At 40.3% G+C, this 21,654-nt stretch overlaps 1 protein-coding gene across 9 annotated transcripts in view; it reads left to right on the top strand.

The window, feature by feature from the left end:
- LOC144593653 (nuclear receptor coactivator 7-like) overlaps positions 1-21,654 on the top strand; it is a 98,004-nt gene that overhangs the window by 43,652 nt on the left and 32,698 nt on the right. For 8 of the 9 annotated variants that reach the window (XM_078399563.1, XM_078399566.1, XM_078399568.1 and 5 more), the window contains 7 exons: positions 3,484-3,557; positions 3,742-3,849; positions 3,951-4,055; positions 4,251-4,409; positions 7,008-7,192; positions 7,714-8,468; positions 14,166-14,334. In XM_078399563.1, the coding sequence (XP_078255689.1) occupies positions 3,484-3,557; positions 3,742-3,849; positions 3,951-4,055; positions 4,251-4,409; positions 7,008-7,192; positions 7,714-8,468; positions 14,166-14,334 (1,555 nt within the window). The remainder of the gene's footprint in view (positions 1-3,483; positions 3,558-3,741; positions 3,850-3,950; positions 4,056-4,250; positions 4,410-7,007; positions 7,193-7,713; positions 8,469-14,165; positions 14,335-21,654) is intronic. The other variant, XM_078399564.1, reaches the window with a different exon arrangement.

Here is a 21,654-nt window from a genome sequence, read left to right as displayed (position 1 = left end):
TCCACGTCGACCAGCGATCATCCCATACACTTGCACTATCCTACATACTAGGGACAATTTACAATTTTACTGAAGCCAATTAACCTATACACCTGAGAAAGACACAAAAGCTGGAGTAATTCAACGTGCCAGGCAGCATCTCTGGAAAAAGGAATCGGTGCCATTTCGGGTCGAGACCCTTCTTCAAAAGTCACCTATTTCTTTTCTCCAGAGATGCTGCTTGACCCGTTGCCTGACTACAGCTTTTTGTGTCTGTCTTCGGTTTAACCAGCATCTGAAATTAAATTATTTGATTTTGTTTTATTTTGTTTTATTGGTCAAAATAAATGAAATTCAAATATTTGAAAGAGATGCCATGAGAAACTACTCTGAAATACAATAACTTCAAACATCAATCTTTGGTCAAAATGTCCAAAATTTACTTTATTCAAACAAACAAAATTCTTATAAAAGGTGGATCAGCACCGGGACAACCAAATTCACCTGGCCACAACCTACGACAGCGCCCATGACAGGATACAACAAGCTACGATCATTGGCATCAAGCCAGTTGGCGACTACTCACGACCATCCCCACGACACACCAGCGAACGTGCGGCGACAGCCCAGTCGCCTTAAAAATCGCCGAACTGGGACAGGCCCTTTAAGGTGTAATTGGTAATCAGAAATAATATTTTAGTGGTAGCTTTAAGATTGTAACAGTATTCTTTGAGTAAAATAAAATCCTTTGGCCTGTAAGAAATATAAACTGCAAACTATGAGCGAAGTGATGTAGAGAGTAGGTCTGAGGAGGAAAAGCAACCTGAACAAAATGAACATGAGAAAGCATTATAAATGGCTGACCAAGATATACACAGTTTCTCAGGATGGAAGTCCTAGCCACAAATGAAATGGGAAGCATTTTTTAATTTTTTAATTGCTATTCGTTATGTGTTTGCAACATAAAATATTGATTGTGGACTATTGACAAAGTTATCGGAAATGTATGTATTTGTTAGATCAGACTATTACATAGTATAAGAAAATAACTGCAGATGCTGGTACAAATCGAAGGTATTTATTCACAAAATGCTGGAGTAACTCAGCAGGTCAGGCAGTATCTGGGGAGAGAAGGAATGGGTGACGTTTCGGGTTGAGACCCTTCTTCAGACTGATGCCAGGGGGCGGGACAAAGGAAGCATATAGGTGGAGACAGGAAGATAGAGGGAGATCTGGGAAGGAGGAGGGGAAGAGGGGGACAGAGGAACTACCTAAAGTTGGAGAAGTCGATGTTCATACCACTGGGCTGCAAGCTGCCCAGGCGAAATATGAGGTGCTGTTCCTCCAATTTCCGGTGGGCCTCACTATGGCACTGGAGGAGGCCCATGACAGAAAGGTCAGACTGGGAATGGGAGGGGGAGTTGAAGTGCTCGGCCACCGGGAGATCAGTTTGGTCAATGCGGACCGAGCGCAGGTGTTGAGCGAAGGGATCGCCGAGCCTGCGCTTGGTATCGCCGATGTAAATAAGAGACTATTACATAGTATCGTTAAGGTTCAAATTACAATAGTAATGATAATGTGGATAATTTAGCATGTTGAATTCTTTTGACGTAATTTCTAAAATAAACTTTATAGGCACATTTTTTTTAAATTAAAGGTGCGGGGGCGGGGTGGAGGGGGGGGGGGGGTGGTGGCTCAGCTGGTAGAGCTGCTGCCTTGCAGCACCAGGGACCCGGGTTCGATCCTATCCTTGTGCTGTTTGTGTGAATTTGCACATTCTTCCTATGACACTGGGGTTTTCTTTGGGTGCTCCAGTCTCCTTCCACATCCTAAAGACATACAGGTTTGTAGGTTAATTGGCCTCTGTACATTGCTACTAATGTGTAGGGAGTGGACGAGAAAGTGGGCTAATTTAGAACTAGTGTAAATGGATGTTCAATGGTTAGCATGGACTAGGTGGGCCGATGCATCTCTCACCTAAAATGCTGAAATAGAGATGGAATAGATATGCTGTGAACAGTGGTTCAGAAATATGTGACGTGTGTGATCTTTATACTTTAAAAATTCAGTTGTCATTTTTTAAATGTCAGATTGCTAACTTTGTATGACCTTTTCGCAAAGTTGGTGTGAATCTGTTGTGGAGAGGAGGGTCAGATCTCAGCTTTTGTCCTTGGGCAAGAACGAAACTGACGGGTTTTGGGAAGGGTTTAAATTCTCAAGTGTAGCATGAGAGAGGAGGTGATAGGTTTTAGAATGTCGTGGCTTGGTGCAGGAAGATGTTTTTTTCGGGTTTGGATAACGGATATGAGATGTCAATAGAAATTAAAGTACTTGTATATCATCATATCATATCATATATATACAGCCGGAAACAGGCCTTTTCGGCCCTCCAAGTCCGTGCCGCCCAGCGATCCCCGTACATTAACACTATCCTACACCCACTAGGGACAATTTTTACATTTACCCAGCCAATTAACCTACAAACCTGTACGTCTTTGGAGTGTGGGAGGAAACCGAAGATCTCGGAGAAAACCCACGCAGGTCACGGGGAGAACGTACAAACTCCTTACAGTGCAGCACCCGTAGTCAGGATCGAACCTGAGTCTCTCGGCGCTACATTCGCTGTAAAGCAGCAACTCTACCGCTGCGCTACCGTGTATATGTTTAAAAAAAAACGTTTAAGCAGACTGCAGTTCACAAAGCTGGCAACTTGTCTGTGGGAAGTGATGTGGAGAAGAGGGCTCATCAAACTGGTAACATGATACATTGTTGGAATAGCTGAGGGAACTGATAATTTCAAGTGTATTAACCAGTGGTTTGCTGGCATTGGATTGACAGAATAGGACATGTTTGAAACGTTTTTTGTCATTGCTTGAGTGGGTAGTTAGTAGGAGATGAGTAGGTTGAAAATATAATTTTAATGGTGCCTGGATTATGAATGGTGCTGTACAGTTTAGAACTGTTTTGTGTTGGCCGGGAGAACTTGAGCTGATGTATCTCTCATTGCACTAACAAGATACAAATTGTACATGCAATTGGACTGTGGGTAATCTTTCATTCCACTGCACATTTATGTGTATGTGACAAATAAATTGACTATTGAATATGGTAGAAATGGCATAACACAATATTACTGCAGAAATTATGTTTTAAGTTTACATGAAGAATTCTTGGTATTTAAAAATTAATATATTCAGATGAATGAGTACTTTGCATGATAATAAATCATGTGATAAATGTTAAGCATGTAATTTTTAATGCTGGAAAGAGCCCGATGCTTATAATATTTCTCTTGGATGCTTAAAAGTTCTTAGGTGTTTGAAGCTGGCATTTTCTTTTGAAAAATAAATGATTTTATTAAAAACAAGCAGAACATAATAGATTTTGCTGATCTTTCAAATTAATTGTGCAGCTTTCTTTTAGGATTGTTATCGTTTTGATTATATACAACTAATTTCTATTCTAAAAATACCTCATACTGACCTGTTTTTTGTTTTTTTTAAGGTGATGGACAGATGAACAGGAATAAGGAAAAGAAAATGGTTACTCAGAAGCCATTTGGGACCATAGAATATATGGTAAGAATTAAATTATTAATTTGTTAGGTGTATAATTTTAATGGTTGCACGTGTAAAATCTTGCTGTCAAGTTGAAAACAGGTGGAAAAGATATCTTCATCCAAAAAAAAGGAAATATTTAATCTGGTTTAAGATGCTAATCTGCAGTGTGAAAGAGATGATTCGTTTTGTTTTTAATATACAGGTTGGGTCCCAAGACACAATTAACACCATAGCTTTGAAATTCAATGTTACTCCAAATGAACTTGTGCAGATGAACAAGCTTTACAGTCGTGTTGTTGTTCCTGGTCAGGTATGGCTTCACTAATTTCAGAAAAAAACCAATTATGCTAATTTAATACTTGACATTAATTTGGAGGTTACTTAAATTCAAAGTGCCTTTTGTACTTTCAGACTTTGTATGTTCCAGATTCACCACCTGTTGCGGCAGCAATTTCCCCAGTCTGTGGAAGCCTGCTGACTCCTCCATCATCAGATACAGAGTATGGTAAACTTCCAGTAAGTGTTGAGCTGTTAAGCAATAGTTTGTTCTGAAGATAATTTTTCCTGGTGTTAGATCATAATTTTTAATGCAAAAACGTAGTTGAACAAATAGCTGCAACGTACAAATATTACCAACTGGAGCCATTTAAATCGAGAGATATACCTGGTAATTTTACTTGTATGCCTAATTGACCAATCTATCATTTACAGAATGCAGATCTTCCAAGAAAAGTAACTGCTAGGAATTTCCTCTCCTCACCAGTGCATTCACAACCTATTGTGAGAGTAACATCATCTGGTTCAGAAGATGATGAACCACCTACTGAAAAGTTTTTGAAAATGAATTGCAGATACATTACAGATGGCGAGGTAACCACTATAATTAATTTCAAATCAGTTCACATTTTTAATTTTTTTAATAATCCATGAATTATCTCTACATTTTTGGTGAGAACTGAAACTTTAGTAAGTTGTCTGTCTTAAATCCTAATGCTCGTTACCGGTTTACTATAGTCTTTCCATTGTCGATTTCTGTTTCTTGTTTCCATTAGGATAATACTGAATTTCTAAAATAATTTTGCACTTCCTTTTATTTAGTTACAATATTTTTTACATCTCTTTCCCAGGAATAGATTTGGTGTATCCCCTCCTATTTGGTGGGTTATGATGTGACTGAAGTCAATTTGAGGAGCTGCAGGGTCTTGCACAGATGGGGCAGGTGGTGGCTGACAGGGTAATTTGTGAGGTTTTTTGGTTTGGCCCTACTGAAGAAGGTGTGCCAACTGTCTAGTTCTATAATGACACCATCTTCTGCCTGTCATGTTTAAATCACTGGTGGTGCCAATATCAAATTGTCCAAGTTCCTGAGTGGCAAAGGCTGAACAGCATACAATCTCTGTTGGAATTGTCCATAGCGGGCCTAACTTTTCGGATCCCAAGCTTTTTATTGTGGAGTGGAAGATACCTATGGTTGGTTTCTTTTAACATGAAGAAGCCATTGCATACCAACTACCGTACAGATGTCACAGAGCAAAATCTTGATCACCTGGCTCCCCTGCATGACTCTTAACCAGATTACATCAAATTACAGAACGATCTACGTTGGAATGGTCAGACTCATCATGCAACGGTGAAAGCAACAGGTGTCCTAAGTTTTCTGAGACGCAACTTTTATCATTGTTCAACTTCTATCAAGGAGAAGTTATACTTCATCCTTGTTAAACCACATTTGGACTACGCAGTTGCAGCATGGGACCCATACACAATTAAAAACATTTCTTCCATCAAACGTGTCCAAAGACAGGCAGCTCGTTTTGTTACAAATACCTATGAGAGAGAAGCGAGTGTTATCGAACTTCTAAATTCATTGGGGTGGAACATTCTCCAAGACAGACGTAAAGCCCACCATTTGACCTGTTTTTACGAAATGTTAAATGGTCAGCTCGACATAGATTACCACATCTACACCAAACCCAACCCTATCAGGAGTAGACGAGGGCATTCGATTCAATTTGAGATACCAGCTGTCAAGACAGATGTGTATAGCAATTCATTCTTCCCTCGCACAATTAAAGCATGGAATAGTCTTCACCCTGCAGTTCTTCAACCAGAAGCCATTAAATTTAAGGCAGCTCTTCTCCAAGAAGCCCTTCTTGCTTAAGTCCATATTCTGCCACCTCCAGTTTAAATTCCATTTGAAATATTTTGGAGGACCAAGAACCAAGAGCCAAGAACCAAGATATTGTTTATAAGATCATAATAACATTTCTAAACCTATCACTGAATTCTTCACCAATAATCTTCAAGATAATTTTAATGTACTGACCTACATTCTATTATCAATATACCAATCTACCAATGTTACTATCTCTTTGGGTACACAAATGTGAGCATGTAAAATACACAAGCAAAAATCAATGTTGGAGGAAAAAGAAATATGGAACACTGAAAGATAAAGGAGGTTTAAATTTGCATTTGACTTTCACAATTTTAGGATTTGCTGAATCATTTTACTGATTTTTTTTTAATTTTGGAAATGTTGTTACTAATCTAATTTCAGAATTTATGGACAAAGTCTTATGGACAGCAATTGGATTATTAGAGTTCTGGAGATAACTTCACTGTTTTTTAAGTAGTGCTATGAGATCTTTTTTACATCTGGACAAGAGGGCAGGCTGAGGTCTTGGTTTATTGGCTCATCAGAAGTGTAGCACCACTGACAATGGAGCACACTCTTAATACTGCACTTCAGAGTCGGCCCAAAGTTTTGTGCTTCAACTGTTGAAGATTGAACCCACAAATATCAGACTGAGGTAATGGTACTACCATCTGAGCTGTGGCTGAAACCAATTGTATGGATGCCGATATTGTCACTCCAGCTAACTTTATTCACTGTCCAGAACTGTTCACAACTTTGCTACGTGTACTCCAGCAGTATGTCTTTATCTTTGCATTTCTGTTTCTGAATTATATATTCTTTCACATGTAATGTCACATGGAGTTCAACTGTTGAATATACACCTATGAGCAATTTCACCTCACTGAGCAATTTCACTTTGACTTACTTGATGGTCTCATTTCAGGCTACTTCATGTAGTTTATCAAAGTTCTTCAATACAGTGCTGTGAGAGTTTTGTGTTGAGAACACAGTATCAAGTGTTGAATGAAATGTGCATTTACTGCCTCTATTAAAGATTTAGCGGGGTGTTGTTTCCCATTGTACTATTTGAAGCATGGTATCCCCTTATGCCATTAGCACCAAAAAATGTTTAACTCGATACATATCATTGCCGTTTGTGAGATCTTCCTTTTCTTAATTGTCTCTGACCATTGCCTTTTATGTGAAGTTCTGTGAAATTTATAGTACATAACTTTGCTTTTAATAAAATGAAAGCTGTAACTTAATCATTTCTAGATTTCTCTTTTGTTGCACATCTAATTGCATGTAATTTTCCCCCCTCTCATCAGGGAGTTGTTGGAGGAGTTATGATTGTCACTCCAAATAATATAATGTTTGATCCACATAAGTCCGATTCCCTTGTCATTGAAAATGGATGTGAGGAATACGGACTCATTTGTCCAATGGAAGAAGTCATATCCATTGCCTTATACCATGATATCTCACACATGAAGATTAAAGATGCTCTTCCATCGTAAGTAGTTTACATTGAGACAAACGTAATGACTATATCAGTTGGGAAAAAGTATTTTGCTTGTTCTTACTTGCATGCCTTGTATTGTAAAATTGCAGTGCAATATGTAAATTATTTGATCAGGCATACTTAAACTTAGCCAAAGTGTCAAAAAAGTACAGAGATTTTAAGAAACCAAAAGTATTAAATCTCCTACAAAGAAAATTACATTGTTCTTTTTAAAACTAATAACATTGAAAATGTTTATTCACTGCATTAGTATTTACTTTGCCTGAATGCTTTAAAGTATAAAATTAACTATTTTGAATTTGCTTTACCTTCCAATGATTTCAATTGTTTAAAGTACCAAAAGTTCTGAGATTTGTTCATAACACCTTTGCTACATTTTATTTGCATGTTTTATATTATTTTCTTCATTACATTTGATTTCATTTCAAGATTTTAGATTTTGTTCAACATTTTTGTGTTCATTTTTATTTTTGATTTAACATCCCAAATGCCTACATCATTTATCCTGACAGTGATGTACCAAAGGATCTCTCTCCCCTGTATAGGCCTGGAGATTGGGATGATCTATCAGCTGAAAAGGATCTAAATCCATTTAATCGTTTCAAAGCCATGAGTAAAAATCGACAGGTGAAGGATCATGATTCTTCAGAAAACCATTATCCTCTCCACAAAAGTATGGAAGATACATCTGATGAAACGTTTACTGAACTTGCATCATTCCCGGTAAAAGAGGAAAGTGCTGCAGAATTTGCAAGTGGTATTTATAGAGATGTAGTTGAAGGAAAGTCAGAAGTGACTGCAACTCGCTTTGTCTTGAAAAGTCATGGTTATTACAAGGATGATTCCACTACTGAGGAGAAACCTACAAATATGTCTGATCCTGTGGAGTGTATGAAACATGCCTCACTTGTGAAAATTGATGAGACCAATGACCAACAAACTATACTTGAAAAAACGTTATTGGGACCTACCTCAAAAATGTGTATTCATTCTTCTGAAACTCCATCTTTAATATTTGGTGTTCCTTTAGATCAGGATATTTCTGTGGACTGTGAAATTACCTTCAACAGTGATATCATAACAGCTAAGGGAACCTATCTAGAAAATTACCTGAGCAAAGGGAGCAAGGTTCCCACAATGCAGGATTCTCCAAATGATATTGGTCCAGACAAGAGTACAAAATCATCTTTGAAGGAAGATAATGAAGAAGCTGGCTGTCAATCAGAAATTCAAGCTTTCTTTAACAAACTCAAAGGACCAATTGAAGGTAAATAGCAAATATTCAATTTTGTTCGAATCATAGAGAAAGTAAATGTTTGTCTGGCTCATCATGCTTGTCACTTTTTTTGAATAAGCATTGCAGTGATTGCAGTTTTGGTTGAATAAAAAAGGGCAACTGTCAGCTGTTTATCAGATTTGATTGGATCACACATCGATTTTTGAAGCCGTGCCCTCTGTTGTACTTCGTGGTCCAGCACCTGTATCACAACACCCTCCTGCCAAAACTTCTCACTATTCCAGTCTGGACACCGGAGCTTTATACTGGATGCCCTAACATCCTCCATTATCTCTTGCCCTATCCCCTCAATTTCTGCTTCCACTTTTCTTCAGATAGCTCATGGATGATATGGAATTAAGATCAATATTTATTGAGGGTGTGCAGCGTAGGTTTACTAGGTTAATTCCCGGAATGGCGGGACTGTCATATGTTGAAAGACTGGAGCGACTAGGCTTGTATACACTGGAATTTAGAAGGATGAGAGGAGATCTTATCGAAATGTATAAGATTATTAAGGGGTTGGACACGTTAGAGGCAGGAAACATGTTCCCAATGTTGGGGGAGTCCAGAACAAGGGGCCACAGTTTAAGAATAAGGGGTAGGCCATTTAGAACTGAGATGAGGAAAAACTTTTTCAGTCAGAGAGTTGTGAATCTGTGGAATTCTCTGCCTCAGAAGGCAGTGGAGGCCAATTCTCTGAATGCATTCAAGAGAGAGCTGGATAGAGCTCTTAAGGATAGCGGAGTCAGGGGTATGGGGAGAAGGCAGGAATGGGTACTGATTGAGAATGATCAGTGCTGGCTCGAAAGGCCGAATGGCCTCCTCCTGCACCTATTGTCTATTATGTTGCTGCCTCTGCCACTTCATCTCCTTTCAGCCGACAAGGCACAAATTCAAATGTTTCGCTTCTCCTAGTTCCAAGCTCTTGTATTTCCACAGTGCTTTCCCTTGACTACTTGTGCCCTTTGCAAACATTACTTTCATCAGATCCGTCTCCAGTTCCCTAGTATCTTTCTACAAATCTGTTGACCAATGTCTAAATTACCCCAATTCTCTAACTCACTTGATGTCGCAGATTTGTACAGCACAAACATTGTCCCTTTAGCCCACCCCATCCACGCTGACATTTTTTTGCCCATCCATACTAATCCCATTTGCCTATTTTAGGTACATATCCTTCCATGCTCATGATAGCTCTATTATATCCTTCTATGCTCATGATAGCACTATTTAAGTGCTTGTCTAAATGCCTCTTTAACATAGTGATTGTTCCTCATTCCACTATCACCATAAAAATAGGCTTTTTCCTCAAATTCCGTTTAATACTACTTCCTCCATTAAACACAAACGGGTCAAACGTTTAAACCTTTGCTCTCTTGTTTTTGAAATCCCCACCATGGGAGAACGTTTCTGACTCTCCTATTATGCTTCATTTATTGCCCTTCTGCCTCCTTTGGTCCTGGGAAAGCAAGCCCAGCCGATCCAATCTTTCTCCCCATAACTAAAGTCCGCCAATACAAGCAACATCTGATTATCAATGTTTTCTCTCCACGGATATTGTTTTTCTCATCTTTAAATCTGCTGTCATCACCCCTTTAATAAAAAAGCAACTACCCTTCGTTCTTTTAAACTGCTATTCCATCTCCAACATTCCTTCCCTCTTGGACATAGAGCATCCCAAATGCATGTCTATTTTTCTTGAAACTTTTTATTTGAATCCTTCCAACCAGGTTTCCAGCTCTACCACAAAACTGAAGCAACTCTGATCAGTCACTAGTGACATCCAATGTGACAGTAATTAAGGTAATCTATCCTTTTCCACCTTGACCATTCTGCAAACCTGATGTGGTTGACCACACTATTCTCTTCTAACATGTCTTTGTGGCTTGATGGTATTGCACTTGATGGTATTGCACTTGATGGTATTGCACTTGCCTTCTGTTATTAGTGATCTGTTCATTGCCAGGGAATCACTAGTATTGCTAATTTTTGGACAACTACATCTTTATATCTGCTTTCTCAAAGATCTTTTCTTCTCACCTACTCTTTCTCATCTACATTGTGCTCCTTTATAAAATAATCCAAAATAATGGCATAATTTTCCAAATGTTTACTGTCAGACATAATTTATCTAACCAATTCATCCTTTGATCCTTTTGCCTCAAGTTTTTTAATTGTTCAAACCTCATCTAGAACTAGATGTTTAAATGTCGTACCATTATTTATGAGTAAGGCTATTGTCTTTGTCTTTTTCCTAATAAAATCTGAAATTGGTCTCGCATTTGATGCCAAGTGCAATTTTAGAGCTTGGATTCTTGGCAACTTTAAGATCAACCATTATTACCCCAGAACATCTCTATCTTAGCCCCTTTAGAGTCATAGTGTGATACAGTGTGGAAACAGGTCCTTCATCCCAACTTGCCCACGCCGGCCAACATGTCTACACTAGTCCCACCTGCCTGCGTTTGGTCCATATCCCTCCAAACTCGTAGTATGCATGTACCTGTCTAACTGTTTCTTAAACGTTGGGATAGTCCTAGCCTCAACTACCTCCTCTGGCAGCTTGTGCCATACACCCACCACCCTTAGTGTGATAAAATTACCCCACAAATTCCTATTACATCTTTTCCCCTTCACCTTGAACTAATGTCCTCTGGTCCCCTACTCTGGGCAAGAGATTCTGTGCATCAACCCGATCTATTCCTCTCATGATCTTATACACCTCTATGAGACCACCCCACATCCTCCTGCGCTCCAAAGAATAGACACCCAGCCTACTCATCCTCTCCCTATAGCTCAGACCCGCTCGTCCTGGCAACATCCTCGTAAATCTTTGCTGACCCCTTTCAAGCTTGACAATATATTTCCTATAACATGGTGCTGAACTGAACTGAACACAATACTCTAAAAGCAATCTCACCCACATCTTATACAACTGCAACATGACTTCCGAGCTTCTTTACCTTAAAATGTTGTGAAGCCCTTACTGAAGCCCTTACCAGGCCTAGATTGCCATCTAGCTTGGTAATTTTTACGTACATTTGGAATCTGACCCCATTTTATTCGGTAAATGTGTTCTTACAGTAAGTTTCATTTACTTATCCCATTGATTTAATTCTTTGTTTTGCCTCATAGTTGAACCACATTTCAATATATAAAACATCTTTGCCCTAGTTTAAAATCTGTCCATGGTTTTGATGTTCTCCATCTATAATCTCTAACCCAAGATTATTTGTATATTTTCATTGTTGTTTCCAACTCTTGCATGTCTCTGAATTTAATCACTGCTCAATTAGAGGCCGCCTCTTCAGCTATCAAGGCCTTAAATACAGGAATGACTTTTTCCCCCCTCCTTTTTAAGACACTCCTTAAAACATAATCCACTGATCATAGCTTGGGTCATATGCACCAGTATCATCCATTGGCTTGACATTGGTTTTCTAGACTGGTAATTCTTCTGCAAAGCACTTTGAAATGTCTCCTTTGGTAATTGTCCTATATAGATGGGATTTATTCTTATTTGTTTGACGAGTGGACTTATAACAGTGTTTATGGTGCAGGAGGAGGCTATTTGGCTTGTCAAGAATAATTCAACTAGTTACACTTCCCCATTCTCTCCAAATTGTCTTAATTTCTTTCATTTCAGATCTATGCAACTTTTTGAATCCTGCCATTAAATTTGCCTTCATGGCAATTCCTCCTGACAACACATTGTGTGTATGGAGGGAAAAAAAAGACTTTGGTTCTTTTGTTGATCATTTCCATTCCATTCCCCCTCTGATCTTCATTCCTCCACAAATGGAATTGTTTATTTATATATCTGCTCTTTTTCTTGTTCATGATAGACAATAGACAATAGACAATAGGTGCAGGAGTAGGCCATTCAGCCCTTCGAGCCAGCACCGCCATTCAATGCGATCATGGCTGATCACTATCAATCAGTACCCCGTTCCTGCCTTCTCCCCATACCCCCTCACTCCGCTATCCTTAAGAGCTCTATCCAGCTCTCTCTTGAAAGCATCCAACGAACTGGCCTCCACTGCCTTCTGAGGCAGAGAATTCCACACCTTCACCACCCTCTGACTGAAAAAGTTCTTCCTCATCTCCGTTCTAAATGGCCTACCCCTTATTCTCAAACTGTGGCCCCTTGTTCTGGACTCCCCCAACATTGGGAACATGTTATCTGCCTCTAATGTGTCCAATCCCCTAATTATCTTATATGTTTCAATAAGATCCCCCCTCATCCTTCTAAATTCCAGTGTATACAAGCCCAATCGCTCCAGCCTTTCAACATACGACAGTCCCGCCATTCCGGGAATTAATCTAGTGAACCTACGCTGCACGCCCTCCATAGCAAGAATATCCTTCCTCAAATTTGGAGACCAAAACTGCACACAGTACTCCAGGTGCGGTCTCACCAGGGCCCGGTACAACTGTAGAAGGACCTCTTTGCTCCTATACTCAACTCCTCTTGTTACGAAGGCCAACATTCCATTGGCTTTCTTCACTGCCTGCTGAACCTGCATGCTTCCTTTCATTGACTACCCAGATCTCGTTGAACTCCCCCTCCTCCTAACTTGACACCATTCAGATAATAATCTGCCTTTCTATTCTTACTTCCAAAGTGAATAACCTCACACTTATCTACATTAAACTGCATCTGCCATGTATCCGCCCACTCACACAACCTGTCCAGGTCACCCTGCAGCCTTATTGCATCTTCCTCACAATTCACACTACCCCCCAACTTAGTATCATCTGCAAATTTGCTAATGGTACTTTTAATCCCTTCGTCTAAGTCATATATAAACACTGCTACACAATTCCTTGTAAGTATTCCCTTTTTCTGGAACAACCTCAGCTTCTCCAGTATATCCACAGAATTAGTCTTATATCATTGGAATTATTTTGATCAATCTCTTCTGCAAAAGCCTTCAAACTTTTCCTAAAGTGCATTTAAACTTTCTTTACGAATTCCCTGCATTTGTTTGAAAATTCAGGAGAAATGTATTTGGAGGTTGGTTGAAATATCGAGTGCTTGGCTATATGCAGCTGAGGGAAGGGCCAGTATATTTTAAGGAATTAAAAAATAAATAAAAATAAAGTTAAAGATAATCAAAATTAAAAGATAAACGGTTGTATTCAAAATGCCTCTTTTTTCTCTGCTGATGGTATCTCCAGTTGCAGAGTTACAAACCCATAAAGTTTTCACATTTGCTTTATGAAAAGATGGTCAGAATTTTATTATCTTCCAATGATAATGACTGTAGGTGCCCTAATTGTAGTTAAAAAAAATATCCCAAGGCGTTTCAGGGAAGTGTAAGAGGAAAACTAAAGAGGAATGTGACCAAAACTTTTAACAAACATTTGTTTTTTAAAGGGTATCTAGTTGAGAAGAAGATAATTAGAAGCCAGAGTATCATGATCTAATATTATTTATCTCTTACCAAAACAAAGTATCAACTTTGAAGTTAAAAGTTACCCCAACTAATTTGAATCCCAACTTTTTCCTTTGATTACTCTTTTGGCTTTATTGTTCAAAATCCTATTCATTCAGATTGATGTTCTGCATTGGGTGGGCAAAATCTATTAAGATTTGTGTGTCCTCAACCTTTGTTGTTCCAACACCATTGCGAAGATGCTCATTTTCTCATGTAGTTGTACTGCTTACTTTAATTTTTTTAGACATGCTTCCATCAAAGGAAGAGAAAAGCAAGAAACCACCTATGTTCCTTTGCATTAATGTCGGGAAACCTATGCGAAAGTCATTTGTGTCATATAGCATGTCGACAACACACCAATATGTGAAGAGGGAGAAGCAGCCAGAATATTGGTTTGCAGTTCCACAAGAAAGGTGAGTTCTTGAACGTTAAAGGCAGTATGTTTTAAATATTTTCTTTTTTTCTCTCTCTCTCTCTCTCTCTCTCTCTCTCTCTCTCTCTCTCTCTCTCTCTCTCTCTCTCTCTCTCTCTCTCTCTCTCTCTCTCTCTCTCTCTCTCTCTCTCTCTCTCTCTCTCTCTCTCTCTCTCTCTCTCTCTCTCTCTCTCTCTCTCTCTCTCTCTCCCTCCCTCCCTCCCTCCCTCCCTCCCTCCCTCCCTCCCTCCCTCCCTCCCTCCCTCCCTCCCTCCCTCCCTCTCTCTCTCTCTCTCTCTCTCTCTCTCTCTCTCTCTCTCTCTCTCTCTCTCTCTCTCTCTCTCTCTCTCTCTCTCTCTCTCTCTCCCTCTCCCTCTCTCCCTCCCTCCCTCTCTTCCCCCCCCCCTCCCTCTCTCTCTCCCCCCCCCCCTCCCTCTCTCCCCATGCTTCACCTGTTGATTATCTCCAGAATATTGGGTCTTTATTTCTATACAATACAAGTACTCCCTGGGGTACCAATGAGCTGACTTTAAAAAATCTGACTTTGCACACATTCTCTTGTACACTTTTAAAGCATTTTTCAAACTAGTAATAATATAGATTTTTCTGCCAATGATTGGATACATTATATATTCCATTAGTTTGATAATGGATAACATCGGGGTGGTTATTTAATTAAAAAAAAGAAATATGGCTCATCTATCTAGAGCGAGACGATATGAGTAGCTATAGAAAAGGGATATTTCTGACTTCTGGAGAAACCGGTTTAAAGAAAGTTCTGGGAACAGAACCCTGAAGTTACCTAGGTGAATTATTGCGTTCTACTAGTTTGATGCTCAAATAAAATGTGTAGGTCATCAACTTCTGTTACTTTAACACAGAGGAATGTCTGAGGAAAGGTCTCAACCCAAAACGTCACCCATTTCTTCTCTCCAGAGATGCTGCCTGTTCCGCTGAGTTACTCCTGCATTTTGTGTCTACCCTCTGTTACTTTAACACAGTTCTGAAGATTTTTTGTGTGTAATTCATTGCTGTACAGCCTGCTAATGTAGTTGACCTCTTTTTTTATCTTTGTTCCATCTAAGAATTGAACTAGACCTAAGAACATAGAAAAGTTGCACAATGTTATGTAACACATTTTGCATTTGAGTGATGATCTGAGTAAAGCCATGACTAAGGTTTAGGAGATCTTGTTTAAACTTAAGATTCTTACAGGATTTAATGGGAAGATTACTTCCTCTGGCTTTTGAGTTTAGAACTGGTGATCATAGTTTTAAAAAAATCAGCTATTTAGAATTGTGATGAGAAGTTTCTCCCTGCAGAGTTAGAAATGTTATTACTCACAAAATGTATAATCTTTCAATAATATTACCAATGTGTTAGGATATTTTTAATATGTATGGGATCAAGCCAAAATATTGAAAAATATAACATTCTCCTGAGTAATCTATAATTTCCCAGTGCACAAGAAGGAACTGCAGATGCTGGTTTAAACCGAAGATAGACACAAAAAGCTGGAGTAACTCAGCGGGACAGGCAGCATCTCTGGAGAGAAGGAATGGGGAACCTTTTTTGGTCGAGACCCTTCTTCAGACTGATGTCAGGGGAGTGGGCGGTACAGAGCTGGTCCACTCCTGTATATCGGCGAGACCAAGCGCAGGCTCGGCGATCGTTTCGCTGAACACCTCCACTCAGTCCGCCTGAACCGACCTGATCTCCCGGTTGCTCAACACTTTAACTCCCCTTCCTATTCCCACACTGACCTTTCTGTCCCGGGCCTCCTCCATTGTCAGAGTGAGGCCCAGCACAAATTGGAGGAACAACACCTCATATTTCGTTTGGGTAGCTTACACCCCAGCGGTATGAACATTGACTTCTCTAACTTCAAATAGCCCTTGCTTTTCCCCTCTCTCCATCCCCTCCCCCTTCCCAGTTCTCCTACCAGTCTTGATTGCATTTTATCTCTGTACCGCCCACTCCCCAGGCATCAGTTTGAAGAAGGGTCTCGGCCCGAAACATTGCCCATTCCTTCTTTCCAGAGATGATGCCTGTCCTGCTGAGTTACTCCAGCATTTTGTGTCTATCTTCGATTTAAACTAGCATCTACAGTTCTTTCTTACACATACTTGGTGAATGACAAGCAGGCTTGAGCCTCTCCTTACCTCTGTTATATTCTTATAAAAAGAAAGAGACTTGTTTTTATTTCTCCAAGCAAGCATTTTGAAGAAATTCATTGTTAGATTCCTTTTTTCTTTAAATGTTTAAAACATAAAATAGGCTCAATAATACCAATTCAGTCAAGTTCCCTGCATTCTCTCTGAGCATAAATGCATTGAATGAACAATTATTTTTATGCCTATATGCATTTGAGGATCCAATAATCATATATGTTGTGTCTTGAGCACTGTTGCTCTCTTTCTAATTTTGTCAGCAATTCACTTAGTCATTGGAATAGAATATAGTAGACACTGTGGTACAGTATATGTGAATCACAAATTTTGACATAATTATCAGAACAAATCCAAAAATTATTAAAATTTACAAATTTATTGTTCAAACTCCAAATCAGTCTTTTGGTTGAGATATTCAGTTGAGGTTTCCATCTGCTGCCACAATTGAACGAGAGATTCATGGTACAATTTCAAAAATTTGGTCACATATTCCTGAAAGATTAACCATAATCTCTTCCGGAAAAAAGCAACAAACTAAAACTGATTAGTTTATTATTGTCACAATGATAATTGTGGAAGCTTGCTGTGTGGAAATTTGTTGTTTTATCTTTTGTATAACAAGAAGCAACACTTCAGAAATTCTTGATTGACTGTAAAACATTTTGAGATTTCTGATTTCGTGTAAGGAGCAGTAGAAATGAAAGGAGTCAAATACATGCATGTCTGTTTGTCTTATTCACACAACTTCCCCCACGCCCCTCTGATTTTTCACTGTTGGTCAATTTATTGATGGTAGGGAATATGATTGGCTGTATTGGTATTCTGTATGTTGTTGCCCCATGTTTTTCTTCCCTTTAAAAACAAGGTACTGCAGATGCTGGTTTTCTTCTGGATTATGCTCAGAAATTCTTGCCATTGCTATTCCACCGTCAATCCTGCTAGGATCCCTTTCCAGTCTACCTTGGCCAGCTCCTCTCTCATGCCTTCATAGTCCCCTTTGTTCATCTGCAACACTGCCACTTCCGATTTAACCTTCTCCTTCTCAAATTGCAGATTAAAACTAATCTCCAAGCGGTTCTTTTACTTCGAGTTCTCTTATCAAACCTGGTTCATTGGACAACACTAAATCCAGAATGGCCTTTTCTCTGGTAGGCTCCATTACAAGCTGCCTTAAGAATCCATCTCGGAGGCACTCTACAAACTCTCTTTCTTGGGGTCCAGAACCAACCTGATTTTCCCAGTCTACCTGCATATTGAAATCGCCCATCACCACAGTGGCATTACCTTTCTTACATGCCAGTTTTAACTCCTGCTGCATCTTACACCCTGCATCCGGGCTACTATTTGAGGGTCTGTAGATAACACCAATTAATGTCTTCTTGCCGTTACAATTCCTCAACTCAATCCACAGTGACTCTACCTCGTCAGTCCCTATGTCTTCCCTCACAAGGGACTGAATTTCATCCCTCACCAGCAGAGCTACCCCACTGCCTCTGCCCACCTGCCTGTCCTTTCTATAGGATGTATAACCCTGAATATTAAGTTCCCAGGCCCGATCCTCCTGCAGCCACGTCTCTGTAATCAGACGTAAAGCAATAAAGTTCAATCATCTTCCTCTTGTTCCCCACGGTCGGGGCAGTCAAACCATCCGCAGTCGGGGCAATCAAAGCCCCCACAGCCGACGATCGAAGCCCCTGTCGGGGTGATTGAAATTCCCGCGTCGGGGAGGTTGAAACTCTCTCCACGGTTTGGAGTTTCCGTGTCGGCCTCTTCTTACCAGAAACCGGGAGCTTCACAATGTTAAAGTCCACAGGCCCCGCGATTGAAATTTCAATCCCTGGCAAAGGGATCGCAAGCTCCGCAATGTTAAAGTCCCGCAGACTCCTACGGCTTGGAGCATCCGTCGGTCTCCAGGAAAGGCCGTCAACTCCACAATGTTAGGCTGCAGTGGAGACGGAATTACGATACGGAAAAAAATCGCATCTCCGTCGAGGTAAGAGATTGAAAAAAGTTTCCTCCAACACCCCACCCCCCACATTAAAAAACAAACCAAGGAACACTAAAACATACTTTTAACTTACAAAAAATAATAAAAAGAAGAAAGGACAGACAGACGTTGGCGAGGCAGCCACTGCTGGTGGCACCAGCTGGTGTTCCGAGGAGGAATTGAGGATTTCATTACATTGTTATAATTACAAGAATCTGTATAAAATTAATGATACCCTGTGTGTCCTGTTATTTCTGGTAAGCGTCTCCCTTACAGCATGTTCCGGCTATATGGTGGGGTGATGGAATATGTTTGGTACTCTCTTGACCCTCTCTTTGAAAAGGTTTAACTGAATTGAACAGTATGGAACTTTATTTATGCTTGCTTAAAGCATAAGTTGTGAATCTGGAATTGTCTGCCACAGATGGCAGTGGAGGCCAATTCACTGGATGTTTTCAAGACAGAGTTAGATATAGCTTTTACGGCTAATGGAATCAAAGGATATGGGGAGAAAGCAGGAACGGGGTGCTGATTTTGGATGATCAGCCATGAGCATATTGAATGTCGGTGCTGGCTTGAAAGGCAGAATAGCCTACTCGTGCACCTATTTTCTATGTTTCTATGTTAAATTTAGCCAACAATTGTAAAAGTGTAATGTAGCTCATCTTGCAAACTTTATAAAAAAGTTTGAGATAAAATTTGCCACGTCTTTCAGTGGATCTGTTTAATAGATAATGCAATTTTGTGCCAAAACTTGAATAATCTAAAGTATTGCTTCACTAAACTAACTCAGTTCTACTGATATCAAGTCTGATTTGAGAGAGGACTTTACGCAAATCAAACATGCCTGATCGGCAGTGCACTCACCCTGTACAAATATCAAGGTTCAATCTGATTTTAATACTTCAGATGTAATGTACTGGCATCCGTCCATCTGTGAGAGATGATGGTGCGGCTTGGCATTGTCCTGCGTGCAGAGGGGGATTTTTCATCTGTGGTTACATCTCACTGTGCCCAGCAAGTATGAAGTGTCCTCTCCATTTGATTTGGCCGCTGAGCCTGGGCAGGTAAATGGGAACATATACTTGCCCAGCATCTACATTCCCCTCTCGACCTGATCGGCTGATTCCAGAGGAACAGCGTGGCTGCTGAGTCTGGGGCCTACTCGGTTGCAGGCGTTGCCGGAAGGCGGACGCACGAGGGATCAGCCGACTGCCTTTAGGGACTCCAGCTCCAGTGCCTTTGGCTCTCCTGAGCCTTACCCACAAGGCAGTGGGGTGCTATTTAACCCACAGTTGGGACCTGGTTGATGGATGTCAGGACGTGTCCATACGTTGGTGGGCCTGCACGTCACATCTCTGGGGGGCAGAGTTTGCCAGAGATCCCTGCGCAGTTTAGCCTGTGATTGAAGGTGGCCCCAGTTACCATGTGTTGCCACGAGGAGGCACTGCGAGAGTATTAATGATGCAGAGGTTATGTACTGGCAGGGGGAGGCTTATGCACTCGGCTTCCTTTTTCGCAAAAATTGCTAGCCAGTGGCATCTGGATTTATATCAGGGCACTAGAGACATGCAACACCCTGTGGCTCGCGCCACCGAGACCACATTATACAACATTACACAACATTACACAGACTTTACAACATTAGCAATACACTACACAGATCTAGTTCTTTTGAAGGGCCCCAGATCTGAAATCTTAATTGTTTCTCTTTCCACTGATGCTGCCTGACCTGTTGTTTTTTCCAGCATTTTCCACATTTTATACCAAGGATAGTTTGGGTTGCTTAAATTCCCACTGGAAGCCAAAATTACAAAGCATAAGTTAAGGTACATCTGTGATTGTTAATAATGGCTTTTGGTTGCGTTTGATTGTATTGGTGCTGAATACAAATGGCGTAGTCTGCTTGTGTTGAGATAAACACTGGAGGAACTGCATCTTTAGTCAGAGGGTGGTGAATCTGTGAAATTCTTTGCCACAGAAGGCTGTGGAGGCTAAGTCAGTGGATATTGTTAAGACAGAGATAGATAGATTCGTGATTAGTAAAGGTGTCAGAGGTTATGGGGAGAAGGCAGGAGAATGAAGCTAAGAGGTAGAGATAGATCAGCCATGGTTGAATGGCGGAGTGGACTTGATGGGCCGAATGGCCTAATTCTATTCCTATTCCTTACAACCTTATGATCTTGTATTCCACTTCGCTAAAACAACCCATGGCATGAACATTGAATTTTCTAATTTCAAATAACTCGACCGCTTTTGTTCCTTTCTCTTACTCCTCCTGATCCACTCAGGGCTTCTTGCATACACCCTTCTTTCCCTGGCCCCTGTTTCCCAATTTATTTCCCTTCCACAATCTGGTTCCATCTACCTATCACCCACACACTATCCATTAAGCCTTAATCCTTCCCTCCCCTCATACCACTGTTCCCTTTTTGCCCTGCGTCCCTCTCTTACCTGCTTCAACTCATCACTGCCTTTTCTTATCAAATTCAATAATCTGCAACCTTTTGTTGTCTCTGCTGATCACCTCTCAGTCTCTGGTCACCATCTCCACTCTCCCTACCCAGCCTGGCTCCATCCGCCCATCAACTCTTCCTCACATTGATCACCTATTGCTAGCTAACTCCTGCCTCACCACTCTCGCTCTGCCCTCTACACTCGCTATCTCCCCTTTACAATATCAGTCTTGATGCAGGGCCGTGACTGAAAGGTCGACAATCTCTTTGCCTCCACATATGCTGCCTCATCTGTTGAGTTTCTCCAGCAGCCTGTTTTTTGCATCCCTTTTCGATGGCATCCTTGTGTTCTAAGAAGTACAAATATGTTGGACTTTATGAAAGGAAATTAAGATTGCATTTTTGTTGTTTTTGAGATTGTCAGGGGTCGAAGTGGTTTTTGTGGTTCATTGCTGATATTGTAGGAAAATGTTTCAGATGGGTGCATCTCTCAGATCTCTTGTCTTTCAAGGCCGTGTGGGACATTGTAATGTATCTGCAGCAAGCACTAAACTAGCATCTAAACGTGGTGTTCTTTATAAATTTATATATTAATAAAATGCATTGTGAAACTAAATTGCTACATGCCATGATAGCAAGGAACAGATATTTCTGTAGCTTTTTTTGCTACTTTGCTGTATAAATGTTTCTATGCATAAAGTTGGGAG

The sequence above is a fragment of the Rhinoraja longicauda genome, chromosome 5 (genome assembly GCF_053455715.1).
Source record: "Rhinoraja longicauda isolate Sanriku21f chromosome 5, sRhiLon1.1, whole genome shotgun sequence".
In the NCBI taxonomy this organism is placed as follows: domain Eukaryota; kingdom Metazoa; phylum Chordata; class Chondrichthyes; order Rajiformes; family Arhynchobatidae; genus Rhinoraja; species Rhinoraja longicauda.
This window is presented reverse-complemented; position numbering and strand designations above follow the sequence as displayed.